This window comes from Furipterus horrens, unplaced genomic scaffold (genome assembly GCF_987537825.1).
Source record: "Furipterus horrens unplaced genomic scaffold, mFurHor1.1.pri manual_scaffold_9, whole genome shotgun sequence".
Taxonomy (NCBI): domain Eukaryota; kingdom Metazoa; phylum Chordata; class Mammalia; order Chiroptera; family Furipteridae; genus Furipterus; species Furipterus horrens.
This window is the reverse complement of record NW_028327179.1, coordinates 34,846,609-34,870,787: the sequence shown is the minus strand read 5'-3', so window position 1 is coordinate 34,870,787 and position 24,179 is coordinate 34,846,609. Positions and strand designations below refer to the sequence as shown.

Here is a 24,179-nt window from a genome sequence, read left to right as displayed (position 1 = left end):
GCAACGGCGTGCTTGGTTTAACAGGCTGGCATCCTTGTTGTATTCTGGAGGCAACAGATTTGGCAAAAGGGTTAAAAGACATCATTCACTCCATAACTACTAGATTACAAAAGGCAGGGATTAATTTTTCAATGTCCCACATTAGGGGAATAAAAAAGGGCTTCTTTGGAGGAAGGTGTCCCAGGCATATCTCACCTGTCCAAAACCCTTTTGCCCATTATACTTAGTTTGGGCTGAGGGAAATATTTTAGGTTTCTTCCCTCTCAGACCTCTGGGCCCTTTCTGAACACAGTTCTTGATTGACATTTCTTCCTCATCTCAAGCTCAAAATTTCTATAACTAAATCTATCATTTTTCTTCCCCAAAGAAGCTCCTTTTATTTACTTCTGTATTTCTAGCAGCATACACCCAGATATAATTTTCAAAATCTTTGGCTCCTTGCTCTTTTTCTCTATCTGCAGTTCACCTAGTCCTATCAGTCCTTCCATTTTTTTCTTTTAACTGGAACAATCCTAGACTTCTTAGACTTCAGTCCTCCAGTCCCTCTTGATGCTTTATTCATTATCATAAATGAGTACTTTCATTATTTCCATTTTTCCTCTTTTTGTTTCCCAGTTCTGCCTCCCTGTGTATTGACTTCATTTTCTTCTATAGCAAATAGACATTCCCATAAAGTTGGGGAAAAGGCTGTCTCCCGGGTGGTTCCCAGCAGATCTCTCTCAATGTCTGTATGCAACTCCAGAGGAGATTCCAATTGGCCCGATTTGGGTCTTATGTCCAGTGTAGCACTAGTTACTAGACCAGCTGGATGGGCTTTCCTTAGTGCCACTACCTGGGTCTGATGATTGCCTCAGTAGGAAAATGGTGGGAGAGCACAGCTGGCTGACAGCTACAGGGCCACATGGAGCTGGGGGACAAAGTTCATAAAGGACAGAGGGTGTAGTTCCCAGAAGAAGAAGGATGTTACATGACCAGGGCAGACAGAGAGTAAAACAATGAGCTACCTTAGTCTGCTGTATTTTACCCTTACCTTTCAGGGCATGTACATTTTATTTTCACCATGCTTATATTTAAAAAAATATCCCTGCAAAATAATGCAACTAACCCTCAACTAAAATTGTACTTACCAAAGTCATTGTCAATTATTGCTCCCCCAACCCCAGCTCTACGTCTGGAAACTCAGAGTTGTGATAATGTCAGATGTTCTGTGGAGTTGCTCTGCCAAGCAGGGGGTCACAAGTCCAGCTGCCCCGGGCTTAACCTGTGAAGGGGCTCTCTCTCCCACTGTTTCCCAAGCCTGCATCAGAGAGAGGCAGAGCAAAGAATGTCTTTGCAGAGGACAGCACTGCTTTGGAAGCTCACCTGTTGTGAACTTGGTTCTGGGGCCTGGGATTCAGCTCAGTGCTCAGTAACCACAAGCTCCTCTCTGACAGGTTCAGGGTTTTTCTGAAAATTCATCTCCCTTAAAAACCTGCTAGATGGAAAACAAAAGAACAACAAAAACCTGATACAACAATTTAAAAGGACAAGATGCATTCAGCCCAACTGGCTTCAATCTCAGACTTGCCTAAATGGCTTCGTTTGACCTTTGGTCTTGGTGTGCATGAAATAAAAACTGGCCATCGAATACCTCCTGCTTTCAGGCCATGTCTAAGGGGTGAGTCATTACCTCTGCTGGTCTCAGGATGTGCAGCCAGAGAGACTGGGCAGGGTCTGAAATCAGTCTTATAGGATTGGCCACCAGTACAGAACCACATTGATTAAGTTAGAATTCCAGCTCCCTTATTTACTAGCTGATCTTATGTAAGTCATTTCATTGCTCTGTGCCTTATTGTCTTCATCTATAAAGTGGAGATAATGCTACCTAGCTCACAGGATTGTCATGAGGATGAAATGTATTATACATAAAAGGGACTTAGAATGGAGCCTGTCACATGGTAAGCCTTATGTAAGTAACAGCCATTTTTACTACACTGTCCTCATTTTAATGACTTATCCAGGTTCTAATCTTATCTCCCACAATGGTTTCCACCTTTGTACCTTGCTTTTGCTTACTTCAATAAGGGGCTTACAATTCCCTTTTCCTATTTCTGCATGATTATCTGACCACCCATGAGCAGGAAGAGGGAGGAAGAAGAGGCAAGGTTGATTGACAGCACCATCCGCCCACATACAAAAGGAAAGCGTGGGTGCTGCCCACAAGGGAATGGGAAGGAGCGTTGGAGAGAGAGAAAAAAAAAATCCTGTCTATTGAAGTCCTTATTACTACTTTGTGAAGTAGTGTCTTAGATTTAGTTCCCTAAATACAGAGCCCGAGGAAAGGATTCAGGTACATGACATTTCTTGAGTGACTGTTCTTCAGCAAAAACCTAATGAAGTGTAAGGGAGTCAGGGAAAGCAAGGGACATGAGCCATGCAAAGATATGGTCTCAGCTAACATCTACACTTGGCCTGAACCATGGGAGATGGGGGGTAAATATTACAAAGCAGAGTTGTTCCTGCCTTCAGGCAAGGATGCCCACTGTTTGGAACCCTATACATTAATCAGTTACTGGTGGGGCAGGGTAGGAAAGTTACCTCACAGGCAAGGTAGTCTTTATCCACTGAGGACAACTCACGAAGAAGGGCGAATTGAGCCACTTGCAGCCAACACTCGCTGTGGCTGGGATTGGATGCATGGGCCTGGTGAGGGGAATCTGGGAAGACCACCAACAGCACACGTAATATTAAATTGATGATGATGTTGGCTGTTATTTATTCAATACTTATTGAAGTAGCAGTAAAAACATACTGGAATTGTGATTATTATCCTTGTACACTGCTTTTGTTTCTTTTCTTTTCAAATACAGTGTTTTTGGTGCAGTGAAGAACAAGCTTGCAAAAAGTTTTGTTTTTCATATTTGGGGTGTCAATTAAGTTCGATATTTTGGTCAAACTGTAAAGGTGAGTTGTCACTATTTGAATTTGTATGTTCTTTATAAATTGACTTGCAAATACTAATTATTTGCTATATTTGAAGGATTATAAATTATTATATTTTCTTTATTAAAATAATAGCAAGTATGTTTATTAGTGTTTCCCCTAATATAGGCTGAAACAGATTCTTTTCATCCTCTGTTGGTTCAACTAGGTCAACATTCATTCTGATTGGTGGGTGCCTTACCATACCAGTTGTTAAATGCTTTAAATTTCATCTCTACTCTGGTGTACAATGACCATAACCCAGAGAATGGTGGGTTGTGTTATTATGTTGTTTTAGGAACTCGAGGAGTTTCTTATGAGCTAGTCATGGGGTGAGGACATATTCAGCCAAGTAGCATAACTATAACTTATATTTCCTCAGCTAATGTATTTTGTACTGAGAATTTCCATTCAAAAAAATAACTCTCTAGGACTGAACAAACCTCCATCACCAAAGAATCTTTAGATTATATCTATAAGAGTGTATTTTGGTGTGTTATGTGGTAGCTGCCAAGGCAGAGATATATATTAGAACCTTCTAAGAAGTTTTCAGAAAAAGTTAAAAGGCTTCCAGGAGAACCCTGACTATATAAGGAAACCCTATCTAGAACAATTGGTTAATTGTCTGTCTTTTTCCTTTCTATTTTTCTTCAATTTTTTAATATTATGGTTGTCCCATTTTTTCCTCCATTGCTCTCCCCGCCCTGCCCACCTCCCCCACCCCCCACTCATTGTCTTTTTCTTAATTGAAGTGAAAAAACATACATTTTGCCTTTAAGTCCCTTTTCTCTTCAGGTACTATTAGGTATATTTAAATCATAATTGTTTGTAGCAAAGAGCTTATAAACAAGTAACACTTTGTGTATTTAGTATGAGTGGGAACCCTAGTCTCCTATTACATGTTTGGCCCTTATAGTTTCACAGTGTGGAGGGAGGGATGAAGAGGGGGAGTTTGCAAGCAAGCCTTTGCTGTCTGTCTGACAAGGAACTGCTGAAACTCCAACAACAAAGTGTCCCATGCATCTGTACACAAACCTAAAGGCAACCTGAGGAATCTGCTACTTTATCCATTAAAATATTACCGGGAAGAAATTTAGGGATAAAAGAAAAGAAAAAATAGCCAGTGGCCTAATAGTTTACCAATTTAGAGATAATGTTACCTCCTTTTAGCAACCCAGATTATTTTTACATGTTAGTGACTACTGTGTTAATAGTAATTTTATTGGCGTATGTGAGGTATATTAAGGTATTTTCAGTAACAACTGAATTTGCCTTTAAGAACCAGACTGTGTGATGATAGAAAAGATGAAAATGTAAGAAATTATTAATCTTCTGTTAACTTAAAATATATTTCTTTACATTTCAGTTGACATGTTTGGATTTCTGATGCTGCTGCTCATTGCAATATTGATTATATTATTCATTTGGCATTGCTGCATCTTTCAATATTACCTACAGGGGTATGTTCATTTTGTGCTTAGTAAGAATGCACTTTGGGATAAGATCATTGAAGAAAATACTAACCCAATTATCAAAAATGTTTTAACTTTTTATATAATAAAAATAATATATCTAGCTGGAGGGAAGGACCCACCAAAGAGCAACACAACAACAACCAAAACCCAAGTACAATCAGACAGCCCAAATAAACAGCATAAAGGTCATCCCAAGAGCATCAAGTTCAGGAGATCAAGGAGACTGCACCACTGAATCCCACAGGTCTCCTACCACAGAAGGTCCCAATACAAAGACAGGAAGTCAAAACAGATAAAACTAAGAAGCAGAAATAAACAAGAAGAGTCACAAAAATGGGGAGACAAAGAAACAAACCCCATCAACAGGAGAGGAGGAATCCCCAGAAAGAGTAGTAAATGAAATAAAGGTAAGCAAACTATCAGATATGGAATTAAAAATAATGATTATAGGGAAACTCAATGAGCTCAGTGAACTCAAAGAAAACTACAAAGAACTCCAGGGGAACTACGAAGAAGTCCAGAGAAGCTACAAGGAGCTTGCTGAGAACTATACCAGCATTAAAAAGGACATAGAAACTGTCAATAAGAGCCAGGAGGAAATGAGGAATACAATTTCTGAATTGAAGAACATGGTAGAAGGAATCAAAAACAGACTAGAGGAAGCAGAAGATTGAATCAGTGAGTTGGAGGACAACATAGAAAAAAATTCGCAGTGCAACAAATGAAAAAAGACTAAAAAAGAATGAAGACATTTTAAGAGAACTGCAGGACAACATGAAACAGAATAATATCCATATCATAGGAATACCAGAAGGAGAAGAAGAGGAACAAGGGATAGAAAACCTGTTTGAAAAATTAACGACAGAGGTAATTTCAAAGACAGCTTATGGGACCAAAACCAGGAGCACTTAATGCTGTGACCTAAGATTTAAGTTCTCCATAGGATGTAATAGACACTCAATAGTGCTATGTTTTCCTGAGGAGCTATAGGATTTAAAAATAATTAACGACAGAAAATTTTCCTAACTTGATGAGAGAAGAAGTCATACAAGTCCAGGAAGCACAGAGGGTCCCAATGAAAATGAATGCAAAGACCCACTCCAAGACACATTATAATTAAAATGGCAAAACTCAAAGACAAAGAGAGAATCCTAAAAGCAGCAAGAGAGAAAAAGCTAATGACAGACAAGGGAGCTCTGATTATGCTATCATCTGATTTCTCAACAGAAACACTACACGCCAGAAAGGAATGGCAAAAAATATTCCAAGCAATGAAAAACAAAGGTCTACAACCAAGACTACTCTACCTAGCAAGGCTCTCATTCAAGATGGAAGGTGAAATAAGGAGTTTCCCAGACAAAAGAAGGGTAAAATAATACATCTCCACCAACCAGCGTTGCAAGAGATGCTAAAGGGTCTGCTTTCAGAAGATGAAGCAACAGAGAAAGACAAAGAGGAACATAGGTACAAAGGGGAAAAATGACAATGAGTAAGTAATTATCAATAATAACCTTAAATGTAAATGGATTAAATGCACCAATCAAAAGATATAAGTAGCTGAATGGATTACAAAGCATAACCTACAAATATGCTGTCTACAAGAAACTTACCTCAGAACAAAAGATACACACAGGCTGAACATGAAGGGATGGAAAAAAACATTTCAAGCAAATGGACATAAAAAAATAAAAGCTGGGGTAGCAATACTTACATCAGACAAAACAGATTTCACAGCAAAGGCCATATAAAGGGACAAAGAAGGACATTTCATAATACTTAAAGGAACAATCCATCAAGGAGATAAAATCCTTGTAAACATATAGGCACCCATTATAGGAGCACTCAATATGTAAGAAAAATCCTGGAGGACTTCAAGAAGGATATCAACAGCAACACACTCATAGGAGGACATTTTAACACCCCATTGTCAACATAGGACAGATCTTCCAAGCAAAGTAACACCAAGGATATTGTGGCACTGAACAACACTCTAGATCAAATGGTCTTAATTGACATGTATAGAACCTTTCACTCTAAAGAAGCAAAATATACATTCTTTTCAAATGTACATGGAACATTTTCAAAAATAGACCACATGGTAAGACACAAAACAAGCCTCAACAAATTCAAGAAAATTGAAAGTATATCAAGCATCTTCTCAAATCACAATGGCTTGAAACTAGAAACAAGCATCAAGGAAAAAACTCAAAAACATTCAAATTCATGGAGAATGAATAACATGCTATTAAATAATGAATGGGTTAACAATGACATCAAGGAAGATATCAAAAAGTTTCTGGAAACAAATGATAATGAACACACAACAGCCCAAGACCTATGGGACACAGCAAAGACAGTCCTGAGAGGGAAGTTCATAGCAATACAGACCTACCTAAAAAGGAGAGAAGAATCTCAAATAAAAAATCTAACCATACAGCTACAAGAACTAGAGGAAAAACAACAATATGAAGCAAGTAGAGGAAGAAAATTATCAAGATCAGAGCAGAATTAAATGACATACAGATAAAAAAATAATTCAAAGGATTGATAAAACCAGGAGCAGGTTCTTTGAAAAGATAAACAAAATCAACAAGCCTTTAACCAAACTCATCAAGAAAAAAGATAGAGGACCCAAATAAATAAAATCAGAAATGAAAGAGAAGAAATCACAACTGATACCACAGAAATAAAAGATTGTAAGAAATTGCTACAGATCAACAAAATCAGCTGATTTCTGGCCAAGACAGAGGCCTAGACAGACATGCTGCATCTCCCTCCACAACTAAGAAGGAACACAACTAACTCAAAACTAGAGACAACCAGAAGTTCCAGAAAATCGAGCTGCATGGAAATCCAACAAACAAAAACGTAAATAAGAAATACTCATCCAGACAGGTAGGAGGGGCGGAGCCGGGGAGGAGAGGATATGGTGTGGTGGTGGCAACAGTAGTGGCAGCGGCAGGCTGCCAAAAAGCACAGTCACACATTTTAAAAAGTCAGGAGGGACACCTGGGGAGTGTTCCCAGCTCTAGACCAGACCACGCAGGTCACGGTCCCAGTGCCAGGGAAAATAAAGCTCCATTGCTTCTGACTGAAAACCAGTGGGGGTTGGGGTGGAGGAAGAAACAGCCGGTCTCTCAGCAGAGTCTACTTGTTGAAAGGGCCCCTATGGTCTTAGAATGTTCAAAGACCCACCCACTCTGGGAATGACAGCCAAGGCAACAACTAGAGAGGTGCCAGTCCCATACAAAGTGGCAGAACTGCCTGGGAAAAGGACGAATGCTGAGCAAGCGACATTGTTTCCTCTCAGACCCCTCCCCCACATACAGCACCACAACGTGATGAAACAGGTCGCCCTGTACTGACGAGAAAACCTAAGGCTTGGCCCCTTACAATGTAACAAGAGTGACAGCTCTACCTAAGACACAGATGCAAACAAACAATGGAACCTGTCAAGATGAGGAGACAGAGAAGTATGGCTCAAAAGGGAGAACGAATCAAGGTTCTAGTGGGAGAACTAAGCAATGAGGAGGTAGCCAACCTAACAGACGTAGAGTTCAAAGCACTGATGATAAAGATGCTCAGAGGCTTGACAGACATGCTTAGATATGGCAAATACATAAGGGAAGAAGTGAAGGCTGTGCTAAATGAAACGAAGGAAAATCCACACAAAACCAATGTTGAAGGGAAGGAAACCAGGGTTCAGATCAATAATTTGAAACATAAAAAGGAAAACAACAGTCAACCAATACTGAATGAGGAAAAAAGAATTTAAAAAAAATGAGGAGAGGCTTAGGAACCTTTGGAACAACTTTGAACATGCCAAGATCCAAAACATAGAGGTGCCAGAATGAGAAGAGTAATAGCAAGAAATTGAAAACTTATGTGAGAAAATAATGAAGGAAAACTCCCCAAATTTGGTGAAAGAAATAGACATACAAGTCCAGGAAGCATAGAGAGTCCCAAAAAAGCTAGACCCAAAAAGGACCACAACAAGACACATCATAATTAAAACACCAAAGGTTAAAATTAAAGAGAAAATCTTAAAAGCAGTAAGAGAAAAGTGGAGAATTACCTACAAAGGGGTGCCTATAAGACTATCAGCTGATTTCTCAAAAGAAACTTTGCAAGCAAGAAGGGACTGGCAAGAAGCATTCAGTGTGATGAAAAGCAAGAACTTACAACCAAAATTACTCTATCCAGCAAAGCTATCATTTAGAATGGAAGGGCAGATGAAGTGCTTCCCAGACAAGGTAAAGCTAAAGGAGCTCATCATCACCAAGCTATTATTATATGAAATGTCAAAGGGTCTTACTTAAGAAAAAGAAGATTCAAATTATGAACATTAAAATGACAACAAACTCACAACTATGAACAACTGAATCTAAAAAATAAGAATAAAATCCAACTAAGCAAACCAGAATAGTACAGAATCATAGATATGGGGTTCATTTGGAGGGTTATCAGCTGGGAGGGGGAAAGGGGAGAAATGGGGAAATGGTGCAGGGATTAAGAAGCATAATTGGTAAATACAAACTAGACAGGCGGAAGTTAAGAATAATATAGGAAAGGGTGAAGCCAAAGAACATATATGCATGACCCATGGACATGAAGTAAGGGAGGTGGGATTGCTGGAGGGGAAGAGGGTACTGGGCAGAGGGGAACAAAGGGGGAAAATGAAACTACTGTAACAACATACTATACATAAAATATACTTTAAAAAAACTACTACGAACATCTATATGATAAGAAATTTGACAACCTGGGTGAAATGGACAAATTTCTGGAAACATATAATCTTCCAAAACTAAATCAAGAAGAAGCAGAAGGCCTGAATAAACTGATAACAACTAGTGAAATTGGAGCAGTAATCAAGACTCCTGGCATACAAAAGCCCTGGACTGGATGGCTTCACAGGCAAATTTTACAAAACATTTAGGGAAAAACTAACTCCTATTCTTCTCAAACTATCCCAGAAAATCCAAGAGGAGGGAAGACTCCCAAACTCTTTATATGAGGCCAGTATTATCCTGATTCCAAAACCAGGTCAAGACACAACAAAGAAAGAAAAACACAGGCCAGTTTCACAGATGAACACAGATGCTGAAATCCTCAACAAAATATCGACAAACCTGATCCAGCAACACATTAAAAATATCATATACCACAATCAAGTGGGATGCATCCCAGGGATGCAAGGATGGTATAATATTCACAAATCAATAAATGTAATACACCACATAAACAAAATGAGAGATAAAAATTACATAATCATATCAATAGATACAGAAAAATAATTTGATAGAGTTCAGCACCCATTTATGATAAAAATGCTCAGCAAACTAGGAATAATAGAGGCCATATATGAGAAACCCAAAGCCAACATCATACTCAATGGACAAAAACTGAAAGCATTCCCCCTGAGATCAGGAACAAGACAAGGATGTCCACTCTCTCTAGTCCTATTCAACATAGTATTGGAAGTTCTAGCCACAGTGATTAGACAAGAAAAAAATAAAAGGCATCCAAATGGGAAAAGAGGAAGTAAAACTGTCATTATTTGCAAATGACATGATAGTGTACACAGAAAACTCTATAGACTCCACCCAAAAACTATTCAACCTAATAAGTGAATTTGGCAAAATAGCAGGATACAAAGTCAATATTCAGAAATCGAAGGCATTTCTGTACACCAACAATGAAATATCATAAATAGAAACTAGAAAAATCCCATTTACTATAGCAACAAGAAAAATAAAGTACTTAGGAATAAATTTAACCAAGGAGGTAAAAGACCTGTACTCAGAAAACTAAAGAAAAAAATTAAGGAAGATACCAAAAAATGGAAGCATATACCATGTTCATGGATGGGAAGAAACAACATCATTAAAATGTCCATACTACCCAAAACAATTTATAGATTCAGTGCAATCCCTATTAAAATACCAATGACAGACCTAGAACAAATACTTCAAAAATTTATATGGAACCAAAAATGACTCCAAATAGCCTCAGAAATCTTGAGAAAGAAGAACAAAGTTGGAGGAATCACAATACCTGATATCAAACTCTATTACAAGGCCACTGTAATCAGAACAGTCTGGTACTGGCATAAGAACAGACATATAGATAAATGAAACAGAATGGAGAGCCCAGAAATAAATCTAGATCTATATGGTCAGTTAATATTTGACAAAGGGGGAAGGAGCATAAAATGGAGTGAAAATAGCCTCTTCAACAAATGGTGTTGGGAGAACTGGAGAGAGGCATGCAAAAAAATGAAACTAGACCACCAGCTCACACCATACACCAGAATAAACTCAAGATGGATAAAAGACTTAAATGTAAGCCTTACACCATAGAAGTCCTAGAGGAAAACATAGGCAGAAGAATCTCAGGTATCCCATGTAGCAATATTTTTTCAGCTATATCTCCTAGGACAAGGGAAATAAAGGAAAAAATAAACCAATGGGACTCCATCAAACTAAAAAGTTTCTGCTTTGCTAAAGAAAACATCAGTAAGATGAAAAGAGAGCCACCTGTATGGGAAAACATATGTTCAATGATACCTCGGACAAGGGTTTGATCTCCAAAATACATAAAGAACTTTTATGACTCAACAGCAAGACAGACAATCCAATTAAAAAATGGGCAAAGGATCTGAACAGACACTTCTCCAAGGAGGACATACAGAGAGCCCATAGGCATATGAAAGAATACTCAACATCACTAGCCATCAGAGAGATGCAAATGAAAACCACAATGAGATACCACCTTACACCTGTCAGAATGGCCATCATTAGCAAATCAACAAACAAGTGCTGGTGAGGATGCAGTGAAAAGGGAACCCTAGTGCACTGTTGGTGGGAATGCAGACTATTGCATCCACTGTGGAAAACCATATGGATTTTCCTCAAAGAACTAAAAATGGAACTGTCTTTTGATCCTGCGATTCAACTGCTAGGTTATACCCAAAGAATCCTGAGATACCAATTCAGAAGAACCTATGCACCCCTATGGTTATAGCAGTACTATTTATAATAGCCAAATGATGGAAACAGCCTATGTACCCATCAGTAAATGAGTGGATCAAAAAACTGTTGTACATTTACATGATGGAATTCTATGCAGCAGTAGGAAAGAAGGAATTCCAGCCTTTTGCAATAACATGGATGTAACTGGAAAGTATTATGCTTAGTGAAATAAGCCAGGTGGTGAAAGAAAAATACCTTATGATCTTACCTAATACAGGAACCTAATGAACAAAACAAATGAGCAAAATAGAACCAGAGGCATGGAAACAAGGAGCAGACTGACAGTGTCCAGAGGGGAGGAGGGATGAGGAGAAGGGGGGAAGGAAGGAGAGGGTCTAGTCAGGGAACTAATATGAATGACCCATGGACATGGACAACAGGGTGGGGATTGACTCTGGGAGAGTGGGGAGGTGGGCAGAGCAGGGGAGAGCAATGGCGGAAAGATGGGACAAGTATAATATAACAACAATAAAAAATGGAAATAATATATATCCATATAAGGAAAAAAGTTTAAAAAGTACAAAATATTATAAAATGAACTTCCCAGCCTCTATTCCACCTCTGATACCTACTCCCCAGAAGTAGTGTTTTTTAGTATGATTTTATTTGTAATTCCTTTGGTTACCTCCATATATTTGAACAATATGATTATATCTCCTTTTCATGATTTATTAACTTTAGATATTATCTATAAACTGAAAAACTTATCTTGCATTATCCATATTATTTTTTGTTATTTTCCTGTTAGTAGATATTATAATTTTATTTTTGAATTGTAATTATTAGTTCTTAAGATTACTAATACTTCTTCTGATGGTTATCTTTTTTGACTTTGAATAATATAATTTTTGTTTCTATACGTCTTCCATTATTCAAGATAAGAAAATTTGGAATCTCTCCTCCTCTATCTTCTAAACTCTGTAAACTTTCCCACTCATTTGGCCTTTTCAAGTGTACATTTACATTCTGTTCTGTAACTACATTTTTATTTTGAAATGCTTACTCAATAGTTTGAATCTATCATACTAAATGAATAAAAATAATAGAACATATTATGATTGTATAAATATTATTTATAAAAACAAAAATGGAAGTAGGAAGTATAATTATGTCACTAATTCAGATTCCTTGAAAGAGAAGTATTTAGTGTCAAGATCAAATCAATTCTCTTTGCTTACTCTTCATTTCTCAAATTATGTTACATTTCAGCTTGTTTCATGTTTACATTGTGACTTTCCTATACAGCTTTTGCATTTTCTAGAGTTTTTAATTTATTATTTCTTGTCAAAAAGGACACATTTATCTTTATTCCCATCACTGTAATTATTCATCTTACTATTTGGTAAATATATATTCATTTTCTTCTTACAGACATTCTTCTAAAAGTCCTGACTTCCTGTTCTAATTTATAAAATTTAGTTTCTTTTCAGTGCTCTACTGAGTTAGAAGAATTTTTTGAATTTCATATCTTCCTCTCTTTAGGATTGATTTTTTTTTTCTTTTACTGTAGTACATCCTCAGGTAATTTTTTTCAAAAGGAGTTCATGGAGGTATGGAAAATATTTTCATAGTCACACATGTCAAAAAATGTGTTTTCCTCCATTATCCTTAGCCCGGTATGGTTTTATTTTCTCCTTTTCTAAGAAGCACCCACAGATAAGATAGATACATGCTAATAGGCACTCTTGTAAGCAAAATATACCTACTTGCTTACTTAAGACCTCTACTTCACATAGGATTGTGTCCTTTTCCGGCTTTAAGACTTTGAATCCTTTTTTATTAACATATAAGATAAAAGAAAGGGTAAGATGGAAGATTAACTTCTTATTCATTATCTCCAGAATATAAGTTTATTCAGAAGAAAGAACCAATAAGATACACAGTTTTGGTTTAGCTCTGCTATTCATCCACCATTGCTTCTTTTTCAGTTTCTTCTAGACCTAGTTAATGTAATGAGTGCTGTATTGTGTTAAGGGAATTTCTTACTAAGGATTTACTTCACTTCATGATCCAAAGATCCTGACTGAGTTCCAGAAACATCCATCTTTCTTTTTGATGATCAATGGAGCATCAAAATATTGATTACTACGTTTGATTTAATATCCTTGCAACTCAACAGATATGACTTAAAAGTTAAAGTGCTTTTAAAAGTTCCAAATATTAGAGAATATAAATGTTTAACTGCTTATCTACTCAGTTCCCCCTTGACTCTCATCTATTTCAGCAAATATTCATTGCATATGTATTGTACCCCAAGCAATGTTGTTGTCACTAGGAATATAATTGCAAACAGGAAAGATCAAGTCCTTGCCTTCAAAGAGATTACATCCTACTAAGGGGACACAGACAAGAAACAATCAACTGTTAATTCTATTGTTAACTTATTAATATTTTAAATGATATTCCATGTACTTTAATTGTATTGTTCTTACTTAAACACTTTACTTCTTCTGGTGGATGAATAAAATGAGCACTTTAAGAGAGCAACGCTAATAAAAATATTGCATAAGTGTAGTCTTCTAATGAAAAATAATTCCAATGATAACCTTAACTATTCTGAATATAAATGTCACTAATTCAAAATTTACTATCATTTTAAACAGAAATCAAGTCTGTTCTGCTAGAGGACCACAAGCATTTAGTCTTCATCATAGGACTACTGGCAAGTTTTTAAATTTATTTTTACAAGAAGCCCCAGGCTCTTGATAATTCACAGCTGGAAGTCTTTCCCTCACTCATTCCAGGCATCAAAACTGAAGTATGAGTAGGAAACATGACAGTAGATTTTATTGTTCTCATTTCTAAGACATATTTTGTAACTTCAATAGTCTAGGATGGATAAACCACAATATTGATAGAGAAGACTTAAAATTTCCAACCCAAATTGGATATTAATAGTCTTCCCAGTTCCCCCAACTCTCATCTCACAAAAGCAACTCAACAGAAGATGACCTTTGCCTTAAGGAATCCTCGTAGGCTCTTCCCAAATTAATTCCCTTCATTGTACCTAGTTGGCTGATCCTCTATCTACCCTTCTCAGCTTGTTTCTTTAATCTTTGCCTTAGTTACAAAGCACTGTCTTACCCAGGACCAAAATCTTGGCTTCCTTCAGCTCATCACTCACAGCCCCTGGCAGGCCCTCCCACTCTCCTGCTCAGGCCTGGATCCCAGAACCGGGCTGAAGTCAGAGCCTTGACCAGCCCCCAGCCCCCACCTTTTCACTTGGGTAATTGGACCACAAAAAAATTTAGAATATGAATGAGAAAGGGTACTGCAATGTCCTTTATAATTACCATTAAAAATAACTTTAGGGGAACATCCAGGTTATAGTGCTGCTCTGGGCCTTCAGGACAGAATACTAAACCTGAATGAGAGGCAGGTTAACCCTCACAGGGGCAAGGATGCAATGTCCAGCACATACACACTCCGTTGTCAGTTCCTAGATCTTGTTATGTAGAAATTGTTTTGGTTGTAGCAGGGTGCTGAACTGTTTCAAAAGCTATTGGGGGGTGGGGGGCGGCTGAAGTGCTTCCTCAGATTGAAATCAAACCAGAGGACTGCAGAGAATGCTGCTGTATTTCTATTTTTCTCCATCTACTTAAAATTCCCCAGCAAGCTGGGCCAGGAGAAATATTCTAAAAAGAGCACAAGTTTGAGTATTTATTTATTTTAGGTAGAAACAAGTATTATTCACTGACTAAGAACAATTAGTTATCCTAGATTCATTGTAGGGAATAAAATATCATAAATTTCCCAAGGCAGAATGATTTTCTGCCTAGGAGAATCATCTCCAAGCTGAATGGGGAGTGCCTATATTAAAGGATTGAGTTAAGGAAAAGGATTCTTCAAAAGGAATGAAGAAGGTGGAAAAGTGGGAGACAGGGGTGTCATAGAAATCAAGAAAGGAAAGTTTGCATATGGATAGAGAGAGATTCATGAGTATCCTTGGGACTTAAATTGGGAGGCAACTGGCAACCTGCCTTATAAGTTTATTCAGGACATAGAATAAGCTGACTTTTGACTTATGGAATAGAAAAATATGGAACCTGAAAAATGTTATATGCAGTGTATTTATTATTTGACCATGATGTTCCTTACCCCCAGAATTAGCATCCAGGACTGGTTAGTCCGTGGACCTTGAACCAAACTTCTCTAAAATTGACTTCAGAGGATTTACTGGTTGGGAATTCATTGAGCATCCACTGGTTTTCTCTCATTGGAGAGTAGTCTTGTGGTCATCACAAAATACTTTATCTTTTCTTCTTTGTCAAATTTATACCCAAGTTGATAATACCTTAAGCCACTTGAGCTCTAAATATTAAAATAGCAATAAATAGCAGCAACATTAAAATTTCAGAATAGAAATTATAAGATTATTTATAATTATTTTGTGTTTAGCATTTTTAAATATTAGATAAGCATCATTGACTTTTCTTAAAAAGACTTTGAAAAGGTAAATTGATTTTCTCTTCTCATAGTATATGATGAATAGGTAACTGAAAAGATAGATCTTCCAGAGAGACCAGAAGGAAGTTTCTATAACGGTAAGGTTTCAAATTATATTGCATGAATTTTCTACATGACTTTCCCTTCCTCCCTTTAAGCAAATTTTTATAAATGTAATCAGCATTATTAAGAAAGTAAGTGGAAATCAAATCTGTAAAATGTAACCAGGTTTTTAATGCCTGAAAACATGTGATAGAAAGCAGCAGAAAATGGAGCTGTTGCTCAGTCAGGCTGCCTTAGAGGAAATCTGGGCTACATTTACTGAGTTCTGTGCCATACTGGACAACTCACTTAACCTGTCTGTGCCTCCATTTACTCAACTGTTAATATTACCCAACAATAGTAACTAAATCATTTGGTAGCTCTGAGGACAAAGTGAGATTTTACAGCTAAAAATTTTTAGAATTGTTTCTAACTCTCGGTAAGTCCTCAATGAGTTTCCATTGTTACTAGTCTAGGCATAGAATCTCAGCACTTGAAGGCTTATAAAAGTCATCCTGCCAAACCCCTCATGAATAAAAGAACTTAAGGTAATAGAACAATGGTAATAAAAATGTATGTGAGTGTAGTCTTCTAATGAAATAATCCCACTTTTAACCTTAACCAGTCTGAAAATAAACCTGACTAATTCTACATTTACCATCATTTTGAACAGAACTTGAGTCTGTATGGCTAGAAGACAGTGCAAGGAAGCTCTATGAAGATCTCAGTCGCACTGGGTGATGAGCAGCTAGGGGCTGCCTGTCACTTGAATTAAAACGGTTACTAATTTGCCTTTGTGTGCGTGTGTGCATGTGCTTGCATGTGCTTGACTTACAACAAGGTAAACACAAGGAATATTTTTACTGCCATCCCCTACATTCACCTATACAGAGTGGGAGTCCCTAGCTAGAGGCACACACCATAATTCTATGGCTCCTGAAGTCATCTGTGCAGGTTAACAGAGAGAGAGGAGAAAGCGAATGTAATTCCCTCCCAGAAACCTGTCTTCCAGAAGCTAAAATAATCACCAGGGGGGAGATAATACATATATCACTTTAAAAGATCAATGATGCCCTGGCCAGGTGCTTCAGTTGGTTAGAGGGTTGTCTCCTGCACCAAAAGGTTGCAAGTTCGATACTGGCCCAGGGAGCATACGGGAGGCAACTGATTGATGTTTGTTTCTCTCTCCATTTCTTTCTCTCTTAAAAAAAATCAATAAACATATCCTTGAGTGAGGATGGAAAAAAATTTAAAAATAAAAGATCAGTGACACTAGGGTAACCCTATATCATCCAATTTGGGACTACTTAGAGAGTGAAAGGTATACTAGGAATAATTATGCTGTGAGGACAGGTGTAACCAGGACTACTTTGGGCAAACAAGAGTGTGTAGTCATGCTGGTTAATGCCCACTGTCATCAGGGATTGGCTATATGCAAACTTTTTAGAAGGCAATCTGACAATATCTATTACTGTTTTATTCTTTTGGTACTCTCTGACCTGGTAATTCTGTTATTAGAGATTTTATTTCCCTTATAGAAATACTTCATGAGTCACCAAAATTATGTGTATGATTTATGACATACTACAAGGGGCAATTTCATGTGGTCAAACTAATAAAATGATCAGGAGTTGACCTAGGTTTTGTGGGGCCTGAAGCTTATGGAATTTTGGAATCTTCTCTAAAAAAAGTTATTTTTAGTCTTCTGTTATTTTACAAAAAAAATTGACTCTAGTAACACATATTTTCTGGGCCTTGAAAGGAGTAGGGCAGATGAGGGCTCCTAAGCTTGAGCTACCTTACACACACATAATCTATGAAATATTATAAAAATATTCTACACAAACATCCTTGTCTAGACTTGAATAAGAATGAAACTGTTATATACTACACTTTGGGATGTAAATTAGCACAAGAATTCTAAAAATCAGTTTCTTAATATGAATCAAGTCTCAACTTTTAAAAAACTTTTCATCCCAATAATATCACTTTTGGGAATTTCTCCTATAAAAATAAGATGAATAGTTTTATTTTTTAACATTTAGTTCTAGGCTCCATTTAGAATTGATTATGGTATATAGTGTGAGATCCAACTACAAGTTTTTCTTCTTCCAAATAGCTATTCAGTTGTCCCAACACAATTTATTTTAAAAGCCCATCTTTATGCCAGTTATTTAAAATGGAATCTTTTTCATAGATTAAATTTTCATACACATTTGAGGGTATGTTTGTATGTTCTGTTCACTGCCAATTGATTTGTCCAGCTAATTACACCCCAATACCATAATTGCTTACTTAATATCTGGAAATGACATTAAATCATTACTTTTTTGTTTCCATTAAAATTTTTAAGTATATTTTATTGATTATGCTATTACAGTTGTCCCAATTTTTTTCCCTTTCCTCCCCTCTGCCCAGTACCCATTTCCCTTCATCAACCCCCAGCCCCTTAGTTCATGTCCATGGGTCATGCACATAAGTTTTTGACCTCACTCTTTCCTGTACTATTCTTAGCATACCCCTATTTTGCTCCTACCAATTATGCTTCTTGATCCCTGCACCATTTCCCCATTTCTCCCCCTTCCCCTTCCCAATTTATAACACTTCAGATGACCCCCATTCCTATAATTCTGTTCCTATTTTGGTTGTTTGCTTAGTTTGTTTTTGTTTTTATTTTTTATATTCTGTTGTTGATAGTTGTGAATTTGTTGTCATTATAATGCTCATAATTTTGATCTTCTTTTTCTTAAATAAGTCTCTTTAACATTTCATATAATAATAGCTTGGTGATGATGAGCTCCTTTAGCTTTACTTTGTCTGGGAAGCACTTCATCTGCCCTTCCATTCTAAATGATAGCTTTGCTGGCTAGGTTAACCTTGGTTGTAGGTCCTTGCTTTCCATCACTTTGAATACTTCTTGCCAGTCCCTTGTTGCCTGCAAAGTTTCTTTTAAGAAATCAGATGATAGTTTTATAGAAACCCCTTTGTAGATAACTGTCTTCTTTTCTCTTGCTGCTTTTAAGAGTCTCTCTTTATCTTTAGGCTTTAGCATTTTAATTATGATGTGTCTTGGTGTGGTCCTCTTTGGGTCTAGCTTTTAGGGACTCTCTGTGCTTCTTGGACTTGTATGTCTATTTCCTTCTTCAAATTTGGGAAGTTTTCCTTCATTATTTTTTCACATAATCTTTCAATTTCTTGCTCATCCTCTTCTCCTTCTGGCACCCCTATGATATGGATGTTGGCATGTTTAAAGTTGTCCCAGAGGTTCCTAAGTGTCTCCTTGTTTTTTTTAATTTTTGTTTCTTCATTCTGTACTGGTTGACTGTTTTTTTTCCTCTTTATGTTCTAAATCATTGATTTGAACCCTGGCTTCCTTCCCTTCACCATTGGTTTCATATGGATTTTCCTTTATTTCACTTAGCATAGCCTTCATTTCTTTCCTTATGCATTTGCCATACTCAAGCATGTCTGTCAAGTCTGTGAGCATCTTTATCATCAATGTTTTAAACTCAGCGTCTGTTAGGTTGACTATCTCCTCATCTATTAGGTTGGCTATCTCCTTGTCACTTAGTTCTCCCACTGGAACCACCATTTTCTCCCTCTTTTGGGTCATACTTCTCTGTCTCCTCAACTTGACAGGCTCCTGTTTGCCTCTGTGTCTTAGGTAGAGCTGTTGTACCTGTTATATTGTAAGGGGCAGAACCTTAGGTATTCATCAGAGTTGGGCAACTGGTTTCAACCATGTAGTGGTGCTGTATGTGGGGAGGGAGTGTCTGAGAGGGAATAGTGCCACCTGCTCAGCACTTGCCCCTTTTCCTATCACTATACTCACTTCCCGTATGTGAGTGGCACCCCTTTAGCTGTTGTTCTTGTGATGGTTTCCAAAGTAGGCAGGTTTGCGGATGTTCTAGTACCAAGAGGCCTCTAAATAGACTCTTAAGAGAAACAGATCGTTTATTTCATCACCCCAGCCCCCACTGGTTTTCAAAGTCAGAAACAATGAGGCTTTATTTTCTCTGGTGCTGGAGCTGTGAGCTGTGCGCTCTGGTCTGGTGCTGGGAGTGCTCCCCAGGTGTCCTTCCTGACTTTTATAATGTGTTGCTCTGCTTTCTGCTTCTGGCTGCAGCCACTGCCACCATTGCCGCATTGTGTCCTCTCCACCCCAGCTCTGCCCCTCCTAGCTGTCTGGATGAGTATTTCTTCTTTATATCTTTGTTTGCTGGACTTCCATGCAGTTTGGTTTTCTGGTAGTTGTGGTTGTTTTTAATTTTGAGGTAGTTGTATTCCTTTTTGTGGTTGTGGAGGGAGGCAAAGTGTGTCTACCTACACCTCCATCTTTAATGGAAGTCACAACTTCTTAAAAATTTTAAGTTCAAGCAGAATAAAGATAAGCTGTTAATTCTAACTTGTGCCAATGCTAGAAATTTCAGACAATTAAACACATGTTCTCTGAAGTAGTCATTCTAGAACTTCAGAGGTACTGCATGCGAAGCAATTCATGAATTTACAATGATTTCCTCTTGATTTGTTTCAACTTGGTTTTCCCCTCCCTTCCTTTCTCTTTCCCTCCCCTATATTCTTTTCTCCTTTTCTCTTCCTCTCTTTTTATTCTTTTCCCTTCCTCCCTTTCCTTTTTCCTTCCTTTTCCCCTCCTTCCTTCCTCTTTTTCCTGCTTCCATCCTTTTTTCAGAAGCAGACTTACCTAAGAAGAACTCGATAATATTAGAAAATTTTAAAAGCCTTGTTTCCATGCTGCCTTGTTGTCCAACTTTTGTACCAGGACATCATTTAATAAAAATGTAAATGCAGGAGAGAAATGTTGCTGCAGAAGCCTGTTCACCATGCTGTTGACTGTAATAACCATGTAAAGAATTTTAATGTATACACAATGTTAATGTTTTTTGGTTATATATGTGTTAAAAATAAAATAATGAAACATTTTAAACATTAGACCTGGTAGTCCAATCCAAAACTGACTTCTATAAGGCAATATTTTGAAATCTCAGAATAAGATATTAAAACATATGACATACTGGCATAATTTATGGAACTAGTTATGGATTCTTCATATCTACTTAGTAAGCTTAAAGATAGTGAAAAGGAATTGAACCCAGATCATAAAGAAACAGGACTGTGAGGAGAGAGAAATAAAGAGCCTGCAAGACTGCAACCGGGGGAAGCTTCTGCTTGAGTGGTGAGAATGCGATGAGAGAAAGTCTGAAGAGAGCAGCTGTCTTAAATTGGGTTCCCTGGGAAATAGGCTCCAAGGCAGAGATTTGCCTGCAGGAGTTCATTAGGGAGTGCTCCTAGGAAATAATACACATAAGGGAGAAAGAGAAGCAAACTTGGGCAAAGGGAATAGTTGAATGTTCATCTAGTTCCAGCAGAGGCCTCAATCAATCCTCTAAGGAGCTCTGGAACTTGGCTGGCCTCCCTAATTGACGTAAAGAGGCCCAAATATCCATATCAACCATCATTAGATGTGGGATGCTATCCAAAAGGAGGCTTAACTTTGAGTAAGGTGGCTCCCTTTGGTTGAGGGCAATTCCCAGAGAGAGCCTGGGAGCCAGAGGAATCAGTGCCTTCTGTAGGTCCAGGCGGTACACCACAACACCTACCACAGCAGCTGCCCATGGTTTGGGGGAATATTGAGAATGGTTATGCTGGGAAGATAGAATTTCAAAATGTTCTACTATCATTAAGAGCACATGTCTCCCTTACCACTTTAGCATTTTCTTTATAACTTAAGTAAATGTTTAAATTTATTTCAATTATCTTTCCATTTGTATTGAACTGATTTTTTTTTTTTAATTGACTAAATACAGAGATTGGGCCACATTTGACTAGCTTTATTTTCAGGTTAAATAAGTTTTGGAATGGAATTAGTTGTGATGGTGAGTGAGAAGGGAAATATATGTAAACAGGAGATGGCAGATTTACTAGAAAAAGAAGGCAATTAAAAATAGGCTGTCTTGGAAAAAAGTAGAAAAAGCAGATCTAATATGACAGAGAATGGGGATAAAGAAGGTTGTGCCTAGAAATTATGATTTATCTCTAGGGCACTAAGAGATGGAATAATTTGTACCAGGGATTGGCAAACTTTTTCTGTAAAAGTCGAGAGTATATATTGGGCTTTTCAGGCCACATGGTATAATCAACTTGGTTGTCATTGTGCAAAATCAGCCAGAAACAATACTTAAATGAATATACTCCTATATGACTGAGTTCCAGTAAAATTTTATTTACAAAGTCATGCAGAGGGCCAGGTTTGGTCTGTGAGTCATAGTTTGGGGACCCCTGGTTTAGATGGTGAAAAAGACTACTGAATGGCTAACCAGTGTTTGCCTAACTTGTTGCGCTAACTTGGAACAATTATTTATCTATCTATCTATCTACCTATCTATCTATCTATTTATTTATAATCCTCACCCAAGGATATGTTTCATTGATTTTAGAGAGAGAAGGGAAAGAGACAGAGAGAAAGAGAAACATCTATTGGTTGTCTCCCATTCCCACCCACACTGGGGACTGAATCCTCAACCTAAGTATGTGCCCTTGATACAGAGATATCTGATTTAAATCACCGGGGAGAAGTAGGAGGGACCATAGGATGAGTTTGCTGTGGCAATGGAAAGCAGTCTAGGACAGGACTGGCTGAGAAGTTGACTGCCTCCAGAGCCAATGAGAATAAAAAGAGCACTGGCTCTTTGGCTCATGAGCTTTTCTGGCTCCTGAGCTGGCTCTCTCTCAGGCTCTGGCTCTGGTTTGTGCTCTCTGGCTCTTGGGCTCGCTCTTCTTCCTCGAGGATCCTTGGATGATAATGCTGCAGCTGCCTGCATTTCCCAAAGGATGGTATTTTGGATGGGAAGAACTCTGGGCACAGCCTAGGATCAGGCTGGCCTGGCAGACAGTGGCAGGTTTATTCTTTGGGTGTTCTAGAGGGAACAGGCTCTGAGGTAGAAGTCTGCCATTCTTCCAGAATTGTGTTGCTTTTGTGTATTGTTGTTTTGGCTTCTAAACTAATCCTATAGAAACTAAAGGGAAAAGACAGAGGCTGTTAGAGTTTTGCATTAATTGATAAACTTAAGTAATTAAAGCTGTGACTTGATGGGCTTAGGTGACTGCTTTTGAATAAGCACTCCTTTCATTTATCACTGAACCTTTGCCTCTGGAGTTTTGTCTAAAGGGTGAAGGCAGGCAGTGGGACCCCAATTGCTGTTTGGTAACACCCTGACCAGGAATTGAACTCGCAAACTTTTGGTGTACAGGATGATGTTCCAACCAACTGAGTAACTAGGCCAGGGCTGTAACAACCTTTTTTTTAAAGCTACCAAATACAAGCCAAAAGAAGATACAAAGGAAAAACTAGAATAGAGTAGATGATATGTAATTTCTAATCCCAACACTTTTGTCAAATGGTTGATTATGTATGCACAGCCTTTCATTTTATGATTTACTAATTTTTCATGGTTCACATTTATAGTCATACTTCAGAAATACTCATGTTTTTTTGAGATAGAAGCAATGATTAATCTAACCAGCATATGCCACCTTGATAAATCCAAATGGGTTTTGACAAACACACCATTAGAAGTAGCTAATTTCAAGAAATGTAGCAGTAACCCAAAAGGAATGGATCAGCATTCTGAAATATATGTGGGACAGGGAATGGGGTCTTTTCACTTAATTTGTGTGATTCTTGACAAAGCTTTTTACCCTCTATACTTCATTATACAATCAAAAATATATTTGATACATTTCCAGAATTTTGAAATCTATATGATAAATTTTAAACTCATTTGAAAGGATGTTCAATGTCCTTTTAGAGTAAGACAAAATTTTTCACATTCAAGTTGAGGCTCAGCAAAATCCACAGACAGGGATGTTATTAAAGAAAGCCTTCGTTGGACTGTAAATGAGATGAGATGACCCTAACCATCATAATTGTACAAACAATAGAAATGTGCTCCAAAATTTCATTTACTTTATCATCTGGGTCCCCAAATAATTAAAAGGGAGAATTAAGAAAAACCTTTATGTCTCTTAGCTGTTTTTTGGTAAACACACGCTGTTGAATTATATATTGAGCATGCCAGAGCCTAATGAGTAAGTTGTGACTGAAAATTGTGGAAAAACACAACCTGCTGTTTTCTTCTGGCAGAGGAGAGCACCAGTTAAGAGGCTGAGCATGCGGAGTGGCAGAATGACAACAGCTTTGTTA

At 37.6% G+C, this 24,179-nt stretch overlaps 1 protein-coding gene and 1 non-coding gene across 2 annotated transcripts in view; both read left to right on the top strand.

Moving 5' to 3' along the window:
• The window catches only part of PTTG1IP2 (PTTG1IP family member 2), a 101,866-nt gene that overhangs the window by 5,473 nt on the left and 72,214 nt on the right, over positions 1-24,179 (top strand). Inside the window, exons 3-4 of the mRNA XM_090286880.1 lie at positions 2,850-2,943; positions 4,328-4,421. Of these exons, the coding sequence (XP_090143006.1) occupies positions 2,850-2,943; positions 4,328-4,421 (188 nt within the window). The remainder of the gene's footprint in view (positions 1-2,849; positions 2,944-4,327; positions 4,422-24,179) is intronic.
• Positions 5,302-5,428, top strand: LOC150001586 (small nucleolar RNA SNORA25). The gene has a single exon (XR_016513230.1). It is a non-coding gene; the product is annotated as a small nucleolar RNA SNORA25 (small nucleolar RNA).